General features: G+C 44.8%; 1 protein-coding gene across 1 annotated transcript in view; it reads right to left on the bottom strand.

Moving 5' to 3' along the window:
• Positions 1-17,307, bottom strand: part of Abca4 (ATP binding cassette subfamily A member 4) — a 127,254-nt gene that overhangs the window by 38,504 nt on the left and 71,443 nt on the right. Inside the window, 10 exon segments of the mRNA XM_047556864.1 lie at positions 2,297-2,360; positions 2,644-2,849; positions 5,577-5,661; positions 7,067-7,260; positions 8,605-8,742; positions 9,237-9,376; positions 10,326-10,457; positions 12,328-12,502; positions 14,181-14,270; positions 16,569-16,634. Coding sequence (XP_047412820.1) covers positions 2,297-2,360; positions 2,644-2,849; positions 5,577-5,661; positions 7,067-7,260; positions 8,605-8,742; positions 9,237-9,376; positions 10,326-10,457; positions 12,328-12,502; positions 14,181-14,270; positions 16,569-16,634 — 1,290 coding nt within the window.

Raw genomic sequence — 17,307 nt, 5'->3', positions numbered from 1 at the left:
CATACACAAAGATGAATGACATCTTAAATATACACACACATAACTGCAGTCTAAAAGAATGCTCACCATATCAACAGAGGTACCATTGGGAAGGCTAGATCTGATGGGGGGGTGTTGGAGGGGTATTTCAGTCTTTGGGGTATTTAAATTTTTAGACAACATAATATATTACATAAGTAATAAGTAAAAATATTTAAAGTGTACTTAAAAATTAAATTAAAGTGAGTCAACTTGGTTCTTTCTGAATTCTTAAGAGGTCACTGAGAAGTGGTAGAGAGTCTAATGAACCAGGAATTAGCAAATCTGGGGTTGAATCCTGATTCTTAAAAGATGCATACATTTGGGGAAGTGACTCAATCTGTTTTCTCATTTGTGAAATTAAAATGAGAACAGGTCACAGGATTGCTTTTAAGTTTAAATGAGATAACACATCTGACTGTGCTTTATAAACCATGCAAGTTGTCAGTTATCTTTTAGCTATAGTTAATGGTCACTAATTGAAGTTTGTTTGCAGAACATTTGTTGTGGACATAGAGGGAGAGCCTAGGGGACCACTGCTTTGTCCCCAGCTGCTTTCTTAACTGCCTCAGGTTCTCTAGGACAAGGTTAGTTATAAAGAGAGTTGGATCAGCTCAGTCATGCTTTCAGTTAACATTCATGGGGGCCTATGAAGCATCAGGCCTGGGATGTGGCAGCCCTGGGGATGGGAAGCCCCAGCCCCTACACTTAGAGAGGTGGAGAAGTTCTGTAGGTTCACTGACCTCCAGGCACAAGAGCCTCAGGCATCTTCCTCTTCCTGACCTGGGCTCAGATTTGATCTCTGCAGGGGTGGGATCTCTGCTGCTTTGCCCCTTTGCTGGCTGACTCATCTCAGTCCTCTGAAGGACCCAACCAGACTGGAACCTACTATTCCCACCAGAGCTGAAGGGCTCTGGGCCTGTTCAGCATCTCTCCAGTGGTCTCTGGTTCTAAGCTACCCTTAGACCATCTTGATGCTTTGGGTTACTTCAGACTTTGGGGACAAGATCAGAAAATGTCATCTTCTAAAACTGAGCTAATCCAAGACAAGGCACTTAGCCACCTGAAAAGTGTGTGTAGGGTGGTGGGTGGGTAGCAAGAGTAGAGAACTGAGGATTCTAACCTTGAGAGTAAGACCCAGAAGCCTGCATGGCTATAGGAAGGTTACCCAACCTCTGTGAGATCAGCTTCCCCAAATTTCCTGTCCTACCTGCTTCATGAGATTGTGATGATGATCAAATAAGATAGTGGATGTTAGGTGCTTGTCAAGTGTAAAGAGCTAAATGAGTCTGAGGTAAGAGGTGACTTGTTAAATGTTGACGCAAGAGTGTTGCTGTCTTGATCAGAGATCACCTGTGGTGTTAAGACTTGACATATGTTATCTCACTTAATTCTCTCAACAACTCTAAAAGGTAGGTGCTAGTATTATCCCATTTTGCACATGATGAAACTTAAGTACCACTCTGGGCTAGGTAAGCAGTGGCACAGGTGGTCTCAGGAGCCCAAGGCAGCAAAGGAGAATTACTGCCCATTTTTGCCTGTGAAGAGATAAGGGGGGTCCTAGCAAGGGAGCTCTAACAGCCTGAGTGGGTGCTTCTTGTTCTATCAGAAGTGGTTTGTGTTGGGGCAGACAAGTCACCTCCCCTGCACTTCCACTTCCCCATCTTCCTCCTTTGCAGTGGAGTCCACGACACTCACGATGCTTCATGTGGTCATGGGGTTTGGGTAGAAGTCATGGAAGGGTTCCAGGATGACATGTGGGGAAAGGTATTCCAGAATCCACAGGAATTCTGGTCCCCACATTTTCAAAGTCCATAGACCACCAAGTGAGGGTTCACAATGATTTTATCTTGATCTCCAAGGAACCAGGAGAATCTAGCTGGCATCTGGATTGTACTACCTGTCACCATTATCTCTAAGGACTCTGCTAGCTGTCACTCGTGCAGACAAGAATGGATCAGAGACCTGGTAGAGAAGAGAGATGAGAACAGTGACATGGCAGGAACAAGACACTGAGGATGTAGGATAAGTTTGGGGAGAAAGCTACCAATACCAATCTGACCTCCAGGGGAACTCTGATTCATCTGGAATGTTCCTACTCATGCCTAATTCAGTTTCTCATTCCTTTGTTTTTCCAAGGCACCAAGAATACACAATGCCTGTTATTTGGGGGTCAAACACTATGGAGGGGAATTTGCTTGTGTGACTGTTTCGTGACTTTTCCTTTAGACTTTCAAGACAGAGTCTGGGTGTGGGGGAGGTGGATGACAAGCCACACACCCCAATACCGTACCAGCAAACAGAGGTCCTGAATCAGAATCTTCTGTAACCTTCAGAAAAATCTGTCAAGGAATAAAAGACAAAGAATTTGGTTTAGGCATTCCCACTCTCAGAAAAATCCAACCAGACTCCATTTTGTCAGGTATTGCTTCATCATAGGAAGAAAATGCATTATGGCTCTTGATCTTAGAACATAATCTCCTATAAATGTAAAATGCAAGCATTCAGTGACCACAACTACGTAAAATATGTATGCATGTGAACAGAAGCAGGAGGAAGTAAGCCAAAAATGAAGATAGTTGCCATGCTCGGGTGGGGAGAAGCCAGCTGGAATCTCCGCTTTACCTCTTCCAGGGGAGTGTCAGAAATGCCAAAACTGCTGAGCCCCAGGTCGGCCAGTGTCTCCTCCAATTCCCTGAAAAGGCTGGCATATGCTCTCTGCTTGAAATTCTTATTTGGAAGTAGGAAGATGAGTTCTTGACCAATGCATTCCACCAGCTTTGCCTCTGGAACATGGTGGCAAACCACATCCATCAACTCGTTCACATCCCCTAGCACAAGAAAAAAGATTGAAGCCAACTCTATTCTCCAGAACCCAGAAGTTTGTGAGACTGTGAGGTATTCCATTTTCTTCCACCTCCCACTTGAGGAAGAGGCATTTGGTCACTCAGCAATGACTCTTTCAGAGGACTGACACTCATCAAGTCTGTTTTTAGCTAGTTGGCCCACAATGACCACTGAGAGGTGGAAGGAGCCGGAAGTGAGTATGCTCCTCACTGGCTAGCCATGCAACCTCTGGGAGGTCAGGCAATGTTCCTGTGCTGGTTTCTTCCTTTGTCCTACCATGTCTGTCACCTCAAGCTGTGTTATACTGGAGAGGTCCTATCCTAATTTCCTCATCTGTGAAAAGGGGGAAATAACAGTATCCTCTTTGTTGTTGTGAAGACTGGGTGAGTTAATATACACAAGGCGCTCAGAGTGGCAAAGCCCCCGCTACTATCACAAATCAGGACATCATTCAGGGAAGAAAGCTCTTTGTCATTGTTGTTACCCATTCTCATTCACTGAAAACTTAAGAGTTAAGTGAGAGTTGCTTTCATTTTCCTGCTGGTACAAGCAAGCTGTTCCACGCCTGGACACAGGTGACCAAGTTGAATGAGAAGTTCCCTTCCTAAATTATACACCCATGCCTGGTCTAAATTCTTGGGGGGCTGCATCATTTCCCTTAGAACTGTGCCTGCCTCTTCAAACGAAACAAAACTTAACACCCAGGTCTCAGGAATTTCAGGAAGCTGAGAAGCAATGGAGAGAGGCTGGGGTGGGTTGGGGTGGGGTGTGGGATGTGTAGCAGGGACTATGAGCAAATGTCAGTTTTTCAGTATTTACTTGACACCCTTGCACAGTTGGAATTGAATTTTATGCACGAGCATGTGTTACTTTAAAATTAAAAACTAAGTTTAAGTAACTTCAAAGCCTGTACCTGAAGAGACTGTTCCCTAGCACATTATCTTGAAAGGCAGGTCAAAGGAAAAGGAATTGTGGCAACTCAGAAAATGACTCTTTAGAAAGCAGTTCTCTTAGAAACTCAGGGTCACCAGTGGATTCTTTTCTTTCTTTGTTTTAAAAAGACCCAAATGGAGGAATTTAATGTTCCTCCATATGGGAGGAACATTAATGTTTCTGCCTAGCTGGATTAGAAGGCTCCTTTTATTTTGAACTTGCAAATCACACTTGGTTGTCTTTGATTCTGGGGTGATTTCAGACAGAGGCTGGGGAATTCTTACATGAGGAGGCAGCTCTGCCTAGTGGCTCTGTGGGGTCACTTTCATTGTTCTCTTAGGAAGGAAATGGAACCTGAAGTCACTGGATTCCCAGGAACCATGTCTTAGATGTGTGCCAGTGTGCCAGTCTTTTAAAAGTGGCCCTGCCAGTCAGCAATGCTCTCAGCTCCGGCAGGGAGTTCCGAGAGTCATGAATATGTGTGTGTGGTATGTGAGGGTGTGGGGGTGGAAAGCCATCCAAGCAGCTAGCTGGGGATTGAAAGGATCTTCCCTCCCTTATTTGGGGCACAACTTCTTACCACACTTCCCACCATTCACAGCATCCCTATCCTAGTCAAAGAAAGCCTTTACCTGGAAATAAAGTAACAAACACATTAGCCCAGCCAAACAGGCCCCGTTTCCAACTTGATTTTGGGGGGCCACAGTGACTAAAAATATCAGTATTAATTTAAAAAAAATCAAACTATTGACCAGGATTTCCAGGAGGAATCTTCAGAAAGCTGGGAGACCCACAGCAAGGCAGGCTAGGCAGGAGGCAAGTGACGTCACCATAAACAGATGTTTTCTGTTCACCACAGGCTCTGTCAGTGCAGAGCGTGGGGAGTGAATATTAGCAATGGAACTCTGGGTATTTCCCCTCAAGTTGTAAGTACAGTACATAAATATTGTCTGGCTTTCTTGTTTCACCAGATTTCACTTAGTAAATTCTTTAGGTTTAGAAAAAAAATTGTGCTAAATAGGAAACTTCATTAATCTGGGATAGTACTTAAGTTTAATTTTGCTTCTACTTAGGATTATAAGGTGTGTGGTCTTTCATTTGCAAAGGGAGGCACGGAAGATGGACATCAGTGAAGAATGGAAAGGGTGTTACAAATTCTCTGGAATTTAGATCTGGAGCTCAATCCTAGGAGGTGAGGGATTGTGTATACAGGGATGGCTTCCACTGAATCTCTAGGGGTGGGGGAGTGTCTCTGAGAGCTTAAATGTGCCCTAATTAAAGAGAGAATCTCTGGAAAATTGGGGAGCTAAGGGAGAGTTAGGACATAACAGGAGTATGCGGCATCAGGCAGACCATCCCCACAGGCAATCTCTTAAGGTTCACTGTCAGGGCTGTGGGTCAGCGTGGTTCCGCCAGAGGGCACTGAGGTGCACCTTTACAGGAGGATCTCTCCAGACAGGGAGGAAAGTTCCCTGTAAGAGGACCCCAGGAATGGAGGCTTCATACGGGTAAGGGCACAGAGTGAACACAAGGGATTCTTCATTAAAAAGAGAGGGCCCTTTGGTGCATGGAGGATGGAGGAAAGAGGAGAAAGAAGCTAAAAAATACAAAGATGAACATTGCATGACCTTGCCCACCTCCACCCCCCACTTCCCATCCCCGCCACAAGTATGGTCTCTTTGCTCCCATTCTAGTACATCACGGCAGGACACACCCAGCAACACCAGGTGATGGTCACTAGACTAGAACAGAGATACACAGCCTTCCCCAGCCCTTACCATCCAAGACTTGTTCTGGAGTTATCTCATCAACGCTGGTTGGACATCTGACAGAGAAACCCTTAGATGCGCAGCTGCAGGTGCCCTACAATAGATGGACAGGAATGACTGACAAGATACACATCACTTCAATGATAGCATCTCCCTGATGCCAACTGCTGTCACCACCTGCTTGGTTTGTTTCTCACCACCAACAGCAGTCAACACATTTTTTTCTTCACTGTGTAATCTACTAATTCATCAGAGCATTTTGAGGGTGTAGCCACTTGATTTTATCCTGGAGAGTGTGTGAGTCACAGGGAGAAGCAGAACCTCAAAGGATCTCTTTGGCTTATCATTAATCAAGTGACAGCTACAGGTTCTGCCCACATTCTGTTCCCCCTTCCCATGGATGTGCACTGGGCTGTGGAAATCTACGCAGGATGGGAAAATCCACAGCAGCCAGACACTTTAACTAGAGGCATAAATAATCCTACAATATAATGCTTGTGACAATTTGAATGTGAGCAATGCTTATTCTCAAGGAACCCAGAGCACATTCATAGTAAATTATCATATATCTCCACTACATCTCTAAGAAGCAGAAGCAGAGATCATTAGTTACATTTTCCTTCTGGGGAAAAATAACAGCAAGGAATTAAGTAATTGCCCAGGATGACAGTCTGTATACTTCCCAGCCCAGACCTGCATCAAGGTCTCCTGACATACTGAGTGGTCTCTGCTGGTTTGCATTTTTTTGGTTCGTCATTTTATTTATTTATTTTTGGCACTAGGAATTGAACCCAAGAGTGCTCAACCACTGAGCCACATACCCAGTCCTTTTTTTTATTTTTTGTTTTAAGACAGGTTCTCCCTAAGTTGCTCAGGGCCTCATCAAGTTACTGAGGCTGGCTTTGAACTTGTGATCCTCCTGCCTCAGCCTCCTGAGATTAAAGCCACTGGGATTACAGGCAAGGGCCACCATGCCCAACTTGCTTCATCATTTTTAGGTTACAGTTCCCAAGGAAACCTTCCTTAGCTTTCATTATTATTGGAATTCAGGCTTAGTTAGGAATGTGAATTTTTGGAATTAAAAAAGGAAGCTTTAAACAACTACTCTTCTTTGGGGGTGGGACACAGTACCAGAGATTGAACCAATAGCCTTACACATATTTGGCAAGTGCTGTGCCACTGACCACATCCTCAGTCCCTAACTAATTCAACTTTGCAGGATAAGATACTTCTATGTTGCAACAAACCACATATCCATAGGCTGGGATATTGGTATGTAATCGCTTCAGGTTGTTTAAAACTAGTTTCATTTTGGGTAATACATCTCTGTAGGAGGGTTCGGGACATATTTCGTCAAAATCTCCTGCAAATGGTTTCAGAAATAAAAAAGCTGATTCTGATAGTTACAGCTTAAGTGGGTAGAAATGTCTGGGGTGGCTACCCCATGTCATGTGTTCCCGCTCATCCATGACGGGCTCCTTCCCTGGGCAGACGCGTACCTCACAGCCACTTCTTTGGCTCTGGATGTTTTTCATCTTGCGAACTAAGGTCAAGTAGAAGCCTGTGCCGAAGCAGTTCTTCAGGAAGAGAGGTGTGCCTGAGCAGTAAAGCCTTCCCTGGGAGATGATGGCGATGCGGTCGCCAAGGAGGTCTGCCTCGTCCATGTGGTGAGTGGACATGATGATGGTTCTGCCTGCGGGGGGTCAGGGTGGGGGAGTCACCAGACAGGCCTTGGTCAGGATGAAAACTGGGAGATAACAGATAAAAACAGGTGCCAATTCCTCTAGGACATTAGGATAATAATGCCAGCAACTAACATATTGTAGCATCCCGCACACCATAGAGCATTGTCACATACATTATCTCTTCATTGGGCACAGGGCCTGATTCAAATAAATCACCATGTATGGGACACATTCATTACTGTCAGCATCTACTAAGTTCCATGTGTACATTCTCTGGACATTAAACTCTGCACTTATAAAGAACACACACAAACACACTTTTACTAATTGGAGATGTCATTAAAATAAAATAGTAATGAGGATTTTAGGATGGCTTGGGGAAATACAATGCAAATGGAGGGGAAATCGGAAATCTGGAGTTCACACAGAGTTGAAACACGCTGTCTTTATTTATTTATTTATTTTTGCATACCAAGGATCAAACCTAGGAGTGTAGACAGACAATATTACCCTATGTATATGTATGATTACATGAATGGTGTGAATCTATATTGTGTACAACCATAGAAATGAAAAGTTGTACCCCATTTGTGTACAATGAATCAAAATGCAGACTGTAAAGATAAAAAATTTAAAAAACCCAGCAAACAAACAAATAAACTAACTAACTAAAAAACCTAGGAGTACTTAACCACTGAGCCATATCCCCAGCCCTTTTTTGTATTATATTTAGAGACCAGGTGTTGCTGAGTTGCTTAGGTCCTCACTAAGTAGTTGAGGCTGGTTTTGAACTCACGATCCTCCTGCCTCAGCCTCCGGAGCCACGGGATTACAGGCATACCCCACGGTGCCTGGCCACACTGTCATTTTAATGGGCACTCTGAGCCCTGCCTGTTCTCTCTTCTGAATCTGAGCCCTTTGGAAGGTGCCGGGACAGGTGAAAGGTCCCATTCTGAGACATATCCCTCTGCAGCACCCAACACCCAGCACATCGCCCTCACACCTGTCCCAAGTGACCATCTGACAGCTAGAGAGCTTCCTTTTGTTTGTAGGAGTCTCCTCAGCCAGATGGGAATTTCATTTAGAGCTGCACCCAATGTTCCAGACAGAAGGGCTACAGGTTGAGAGAGCTTTCTAGAATATTTTGGGAAGTAGGCTGCTACCAGTGACTCCATTTTTATTTATGTAAAAGTCTCAGGAGGTTTTAACTCAAACTTTGATTCACAAATAAAGCCCCACCTGAGTGTGGTTATGGCTGTTAGTGTACTCAGTTGCCAAACGCCAGGTGTGAGAGAGCGGGTCCATAGGAAAAGCCCTGGTGGGAGCACAGGGCACGGAGCAGTGGCCATTACCTGAGCGATACTTCAGGAGCAGGTCCCAGATGGAGCGTCTGGAGTAGGGGTCCACCCCAGAGGTGGGCTCATCCAGGATGACCACCTTGGCATCTCCCACGAAGGCAATTGCAACAGACAGTTTCCTCTGCATGCCACCTGGAGGCCCAGGAGGATGGGGGGTGAGGGTCACAGGGAGGATAAATTCTTTTGAAGAGAAAAACCCAGGGCTAGTGGCATAAGGGGGCACCTTAAATCTGGCACGGTTTGATGCTGCCTCCTGAGATGTATATATAGAGTTCAAAACTCTACTGATGTTGAGGTGAGGCCTTGTAAATGCAGAAAAGATGACCCTTGTCTCCCAGGACATGATCATTGGAAGACTGCTGTTCTCTCACTTTAGTTCAAACATATAAACATCAGAACAAATAAAGCCCAAGCTGCTGCAAGACAGAAATTCCATGTGGTATGATCCAAGGGCAGCTGAGCTTAGAGTCTTAAGAAGCCTCCTAGAAGTGTTCCAACTCTTAGGTGCTCTCCTGTTATAAGCACCACCCCCATCCCTCCAGTTCCCAGGCCCTGGCCTCATACATGCACTGGGAAGCAATGGATTTGCCATACGTGTGGCCCTGTTGCCTTCCAATACCAAGCACCTGAAAGATCCTGTGCTTCTTCGTTCCTCTTGTGGTGGAGGCCTGTGTCCTCTAACATGGCTTCCATCCCCAGCTGGGCCTCCTCCCAGGACTTGCCTTTCAGCTGGGCATAGAACAGGATGTGCTCAGCCACTGTGAGGCTACCAGGACAGGACAAGAAAAGCAATGGGCTCAGCAGTTCACTTATAGTAACTTATTTTACAGAAATAATTAAAGATGAGCACAAAACTTGTAGCAATCAAGATGTTCGTTGTGGTATTGTTTCTAATGCAAATGCAAAACACACACCAGATCTGGCGTAAGTATCTAATAAGAGAATATGGCTTAATAGTTCATTCATATAATGGAATAGTATGTGAACATTGCAAGTTATTTTATAAAGGAGTATGTAATGACATGAAAAGATATTCATATCTTAGGTTAAGAAAAAGCAATCACATTTTTTTAAAATGTCAGGTTGCAAAATTATATGCATAGTTTTGTTCTCCTTTATAATTTTAAAGAACATCTGTATATCATCTATATGTACATAAGAAAAAGTTTTGAAAAACTATATACCAAGGTGTTAACAGTGGTTGTCTCTGGGTGGTGAAATTACTGGTGACTTTTCTTCTATTTGTTTAGCTATCTTTTCTTCCTTCCTCCCTCCCTTCCTTTGGCATGATTACACATAGATTTTTAGATAAGAGATAAAAGGTATTTTAATTTAAAAAAATAGAAAAAGAAAAGAAACTGAAAGTCAATCCTTAGTGCCCTGGTTTAGAAGGGGAAAAGGAACAAGTTTCTCCTCTCTTTTGTCCCTCATGGGAAGCACCTCGGGGCTAAGCAAGGGGCCCAGGGACTGACCACTGTCAGAAAGAAAAGGGTGTCACTCTTCTGAGGGGGGAAACCTCAACTCTGAGCACCAGAGGCAAAGTCCCATGTTCAGAGGGACAATTCTCACTGGAAGCCAGACAAGGACCTTGAACAAGGGGAACACCTCACCTCCTGTGCCCAGACCAGTCACCCTGAGCTAGACTCTAGAGAAGAGGTGTGCTGGGGCAGGGGTCAGGATGGCAGATGGAGGCACCTCACTCCTGTTTTACTTACTGGTGGAACAGGATGTTGTGCTGTGGACACATGCCAAGGCTCTGCCGGATGGCATCCAGGCTGGTTTCAATGTCCTTTCCTCCAATGAGCACAGTCCCTGATGTCGGCGGCAACAGGCCTGTCAGGATGGACCTGCAGAATGCAGGAGCAGTGGCAGAAGAGATGGTCACTGGGAACCTGCATCGGGAGGGCAGCCCCACAGCAGTGCTGGTGAGGACTCTCACAGGGACTCCCGCTCGTGTCTCTGAACATGGCCCATTATTAGCAGTGGGGCCCAATTGTTTCCCATGCAGGTTTTAGCACCAGTGTGTACATCAAGGACCTAATGCAGAGGAGCAGAGAAGGGAGGCAAATGTGGTCATCTGCTTCTCCTTATCCCCTGGGGCTCCCTGGCAAGTACCAGTGGACTTCCCGGATTCTCAGCCTCAGAACATTTACTTGCAGGCAGAGCCTTGTGCTCCTGCACCTCCAATCAGCCCTCACAGTCCCTGGTGCCAGAGGAGCTCAATAAAAGGTTTCTGGTGCACGACTTGCTGCTCTGCGTTCTGGGCAAGCATTCACTGATATTGAAAAGCTAGGTGTCACCATTACAAGGTAAGGCCTTAATGAGACTGAGAAGCTGGCACATCTAGACATTCACTGTGTATCTGTTGATCAATTGACCGAAGCCAGATCACCACCAATAATACCACCTTTGGATCCCAAACACAAAATTCCAATAGCGATGTTGAACTTTTTTTTTTTTTTATAAAATGGGAACTAATGGCTTCCACGTGCTGGGTGGTAACGTGCATTAGAGTTAATACAACTGATGCATTTAGCACAGCACCAGCATTAAGTAAAACTCAAAAACATTATTACTAAACATTGTGTTTCAACCCCAGGGGAAGCTGCGTTTCTGCAGTTGATGAAGTAACGTGTTGGCCTGTGAGAAGTCCTGGAGTCCCGCCTGAATGAAATGTCCAACTCTCTGACCATATTAGTTAATAAAGGAGAGAAATCAGATGATATACAGCTGCCACACCCAGCTCTGTCCCTGAGTTCTGATAAAATCTCAGGTTATCTGAACTTGTACTTAGAAGCTGGAATCTCTGTTCTTCAACCACTAGAGGGAAACAGAACCAAATATAATGGCACCAGCCCCACATTCCATTCACACTGAACCGCCCAAGAGCACATTCCTGCCTAGGGTGTACACTTGCTGTTCCTTCCTGGGCCTGTGCAAGAAGCCAAGGACTTAAGACTGCATATCGCATGGGCTGTTGTCCCCTGAGAGGTCTGCATAGGAAAGCTTGGCTTCCGTATTCTCCTCGGCAGATGGCGCTCGGGCCCCTTAGAGAAGTGTGAGGTCTCCACAGCCTTGCGTCTTCCCTGAACTTGGCCTTCAGTTGCCAGGCTGCTACCCCAAGGTCCATATAGAGACTGCATCCTTTGAACTTTCTCCAGAAGTGTGACCAGCTTTCATCAGGGGCCCAAAGCTGATGTTGAAACCTACCTAATAATCGGTAGGAAAAGGAATGATCCTTAAAAATAAGCATCGCTCTACACACCCAGGGCATGGGATGGTGATGGCCATAATACTATCACTACCATGGATGATAGGGATGCTGGAGAGACTGGGGACGGGGGAGAGGACTCAAGGCTTTAGAAGCAGGAGGCCATTTGTGGCAGGAGGACCTGGCTCATGTTCCCACATAACTATTAAACTCAGTGGCTTCAGGAAAGTTACCTAAACTCTTAGAATGTCCCAATTCCCTGGCACACAAAGCAAACACTAAACTTACTCCACCTCCCTCTTCTTATGAAGATCAAATTTAAAGAAAAAAAATGTGAGTGAGCTTTGACTATTGCAATGTGCTTTACAAATTCTCAGGGCCACAAGTAGAAAGTGAATTTTGTCAGTAACACTCAGTGAGAAAGAGTAGAGAGCAGCTAACAGGGAAGAATGAAACCAGGAAATGGCAGGGCGGCGTGGCAATCCAGCCTCTGCCAGAAGACTCACAAGGTGGTGGTTTTCCCTGCTCCATTGTGACCTAGGAAGGCAGTGATCTGGTTCTCATAGAAGGTAATGTTCAGTCGGTCCACAGCTGGCCGGCTACCAGGCTCAAAGACCTTTACCAGATTCTTCACACACACCCCAGGAACCAGTCCTGGAAGCTCACGCTCAAAGAAGGAGTCTTGAGGGAAACAAACAAACAAACATGATATAAACATAATGCCTTAACATATACACTTCTCTTGGTTCTTTCTTCAGACCACCATCTTCTGCGTATAGTTTCCCTGCCCTGCTCCCACTCCTGCCCTGGCTTCAGCTATAATCTTTGTAAGGAAGACCAGAATAACAATGGGATAATAGTACTGAACATTTATTTTGCACTTACTATGTGCCAGGCACTGTTTCAAGTGCTTTCCATGAATTAGTCTATTTCACACTAAAACAGATCACTGCGTAGATATTGCTAGGTTCATTTCTATAGGTGAGGAAACCCAAGACAGACAGACATCAAGTATCCTATCAAGGTCACAGGGCTCACAAGTGACACAGCTGGGATTTGAACCCAGAGCCCATGCTCATTCTAGAGCACCCACTGTCTAGGCATGCAGTTAGCCCTAAGCTCCATCTTTAGTCCCAGACTCTTGTTTCCAATAGTCTGTGGGATTCTTTGTGGATTTCTGGTAGCAGCTCAGACTCCTCATACTCTTCTCCAAACCACAGTTTCCTTCAGACTGCCCCATGTCCATTCCTGGTTTGGAACTTTGAGTCCACTTTGACTACAGTTGACTTCTTGCTCCTTGGAACTCTAGGAGAGGCCACTCTTCCTCAGCACTGTCCAATGCAGACCCATCATGCTCTTCCCTTGTCCCTGCCCCCTAGCCTCATCCTTCTTCGGTTTACTTTATTAGGACAGTTCAGTGGTTGTCTGAATATTGTAGGTCTAAACTTTGCTCCTTGCAAAATTAAAAAAAAAAAAAAAAAATCCCATTGCTTCTTCTGTCTGTGCCTCCCAATCTCACCTGCAACTGAGATAGAACCAGTCTCCCCAGCCTCCAGTCTCAGCCTTGTAATACCACTCTGGGATGAGGGTCTTCCAGAGGCACTGTTGTCTGCAAACCAGCCCTGTGGGGGAGTTGCTGGTTTCTGACTTTAGCTTCGTGAAATAGCATCTGGGGTGTGTTGGAGGCTGGATCTTCTCTAGCCATATCAGGCCAAGTCAGAGGCTGTATTCCCCTCTAAGCCCAGAGCTCTAACATCTCCAGAGAAATGTACATGCTTAGGGTTGAAAACCCTTAGGAGAAACACAGAACTGACTCAAGAGGGAAGATAGAGCAGCAAGAGCCAGGGACACAGACTTGTGAACCTGGCCCTTTAGTCCAGAAACGATTAGGTAACTTCCACTGTCAGGAAAGGCTTTTGATGGTTTGAATGAATGGGCTTCTAGATTTGTAAATCATGACTGAAATGCAGTCAGCTCCGCTAGATTCTTTCCCCTGCATACAGAAGCATTTATTTTTGTCTTTCCTTATAGCTCATATCCGCTTTAAGTCCCAGTGACCCAAGTCATTGTTCTTGCTAAATCCTCGGAAGTCAGCACATTTGTGCAACTCACTTGGGATCTGCCTAACAAGGGCACAAACACACTACATACTCGGGATTTGCTTTCTCCAGGAAATATGTGTTAATGTCTGGACTGAGCCATTCATTCCCCACACGTGCAACTGGACATGAGGTTCAATGCTAGTCAACAGAGGGAGCCGGTTTCCTGGGCTTCCTTTCACCCATCCTGAGCTGTTTTGCTCTGGCCTTTCCAGGGTTCACAGCCTTTCCCTTGCTTCTGCTCTTTATTGGGGTTTTACCATTCTTTCCTCCTGGGTGGTCTGGATCCTCCATTTCCTCTGTCAGGGGTTCAGTCTTTTCCAGGGCCCTCTCTTCTCTGGTTGAACACCCTGCACCAACCAGAAGCCAATGTTACTCTTCCAGTGAGAGCTGAGAATCAGCAGGGGCAGAAAGGGAGGGGAGATAGAGGGGGAGCCCATGAGATCAGCCCCTGCAGGCTTCCTGCTCTGTCCTGCTGAAGAGCTCAAGCCCCAAGGTGCAATCTTTGCCAAGTCCAGGGGGAGTTCTGAATTGGAATTTCAGAATTAGAGTTTCACCTCATTCTCTTGCTTTTGCTTTTTCTGTGGTGCTGGGGCCTCCAGCATGCGAGGCAAGGGCTCCACCATGGCCCTGCCTCGCCCTTTTATTATGCCAGGGAGGGCCCACAATGCCAGAAGCAGATTTAAAACAAAACCCAAAACACCCAGGATTGAATTTGGACTGGGTTAATTGTCTTTAGCTCACAACCACTGGTTGTTTTCATTACAATCCAAAACACGTTGATGTCATGATGAATCTCTGGTAAAAGTCCATTCAAGGTGACATGATGGGCAGCCAGCTTAAATTAGACTTTGAGAAACAGCTCCCCTGAGAAATCCACCATAAGGGCATCCAAGTGTCTTGGGATTAATGTCAGGCAGAGTCTGGTGGGGGTGTAGAGCTGGACAAATTGTGAAGTATGGTATATATAACCACATACACACACACACACACACACACACACACACACACACTTTCTTTCTTTCTTTCTTTTTTTTTGTAAATTTGGTATTTGTTCTCAAAGGACGTCAGGACATCCTGGAAGGGGAAGACAAGCAGAAAGGCTGGCCAACTTGAGAGGAAGCAGGAGCCGGAGGAAGCCACTGCTGCCAGCACCTCAGGACCCTGGCCTCAAGTGCAGATGCATGAGGAGTACAAGTTTTTTAAATGCAGCAGCCACCAGGGCCCTGGCACGCCCCCTCTGTAGATTCACAGGATGTGCAGCGGAGGGGTAGGAAAGGCCTTGGCAGTACTTGTACCTCCCTTCAGTACTTTGAACCTCTGCTTCCTGAAGGACTTTTCAATCGATTCTCTGTAACTCCCTTCTCATTTGGTCACTTTACTAGACATTATTCTGTACTAACGGGTAATAAAAAAGCAAGGGGAAATATCCTTCCAAATAGTTGAGTCACTGAAGTGAGCTCCTCCCCAGGAAACACATTCAAGTTCCAGATTTTGTCCCTAGGGATCAGTGGGGATTTGTGCAGGATACTGATGTCTCCTGGGCTCTATTTCTTCAGTTGTGAAAGGAAGGGGTGAGGTGGAGAAACTCAGCTGTTTTCTGAGTTTAGACAGTGTTAGAGATCTAATTCAGTCTTGCCTGTGAGACAACAGAAAAATATTTGACTTCTGTCAGCAAAAATGTATGTGATTCACTTTTGAAGAAACATATTTGTCATCAGATATTTTTCCTAAGAGGGATTATAGAGACAGAGAGGGAGGAAAAAAAAAAAAGTCCTGATATTCATGGATACTAAGTATATTTCAGGAACACACTTCTGTGTTGAAAATTTCCATTTATTATGGGATGATAACTTTATTGTAGTAGAAATGTAAAAGTTAATAGACAAAATACATAAAACAATATGCTGGGAAAATGCTAGGCTGTCAAAGTTTGGACCGTTGGAAAGAGGGAAAAAAAAAAAAAAAAAAAAGAACAAGAAAGAATGAAAGAAAGAAAAAAAACACCAAAAAACTCACCCAGGCCATTTAAAGTCCCTAGACTAATTCCCTAGAGAAGGCAAACATCCATCTTAGTGCTTCAAGGACAATCCTGGTCTACGCCCAATAAAGTGAAGGACAGGTAGGTGAGCAAAGATTGGAAAGTATTTCCTTTGCTTCTAGAAGCTCCCAGCTCTAGGGAGACTGTAGCACATAGCTCTAGAATTTCTCTGCCTTTTCAGAACTTACAAAAAAGACTGTACTTTTCTCCACTTCTAGAACTTCCTCCAGGCCTCCTGTTTTGTTCAGGATTAAAGGTAAATTTAGTCTCAGGTACATCATGGGCAAATGTCCTTTTAGCTTTCTTCCCCAACGGTAAGAAAGATCAACACCAGGAGAGCCTGGGAGTGTGGCCGTCTTTTACTAGGGCATTTAATCCACTGGAACAAGCTTGTTTGCCAATTCTTAATCACTGGCCCAGTGACACAAAGATGGACTCAGAGAGGCTGTGTTGCCAGGAGGTGCTGGGTGGCAGAGCTGGCTTAGCAGGAATCTCACCCTTGACAAAAAGGGTCACTTTGACAACCCCCACACACACATCCCGCATTAGTCCCAGGAGCTAGTATCAACCATTAAGGTTTATTTGTTTTAATTTTTAAACAGCTCACCTTCACCACCAAGCCAATAAGACTCCTGTAGTAGGAAGTACCAAGGAAGTGGGGTTCCATGATGCCCTGGAAATTGAAAAGCAAATAAAGAGAAGAAACCTAAGCCAACTGCTATCTCACTCTACCACAGTTCTATAGGATCTAGAATATATCAGTCTGCACCCCAACTTATAACTATAGATACTTATAGTTCACAAGCCATTAGATAGCTATTCACAGACTACCAGAAAGATTACTCCTTCCAACATGTTGTAATCCAAAAGGTCATGTTCTTTGGGTGTTACCAGCAACACTAATACTGATGATCTTGGCTAATAACAGTTTTCCAAGAAAACATTTTATTAAAGAATTAAATCATGTCCCTTTTCAGCAGTTACCAGATAGCAATAATGATGATAATCACTAACATTTGTTGGATATTTTCTCTGCATCAGGCCTTGCTATAAGCACTTTCTATGTGTTAAATAATTTAATGCTCAAAAACAACCCTAAGACTTAGGTAGTACTATTATTTTTGTGGATACAGAAACTGAGGCTCTCTGAGTTTGAACCATCTGCCCCAGGTTACAGGTAATTAAGTAAAAATGCAGGAATTCCAATCCAGGCAATCTGGTTCAAATATCACTGTTTTAAGTCCTTATTCTACTGGATCCATCTGAGGTTCCAGGAAAAGACTCCCAAATTTCTAGTCCAGTTCTTGTTGCAACTTTTGCTCCCTACATAATATTGGTTTTCTAAG

This window comes from Sciurus carolinensis, chromosome 1 (genome assembly GCF_902686445.1).
Source record: "Sciurus carolinensis chromosome 1, mSciCar1.2, whole genome shotgun sequence".
Classification (NCBI taxonomy): domain Eukaryota; kingdom Metazoa; phylum Chordata; class Mammalia; order Rodentia; family Sciuridae; genus Sciurus; species Sciurus carolinensis.
Note: the sequence above shows the minus strand (reverse complement) of the source record. Positions and strands in the feature narration are given on the sequence as shown.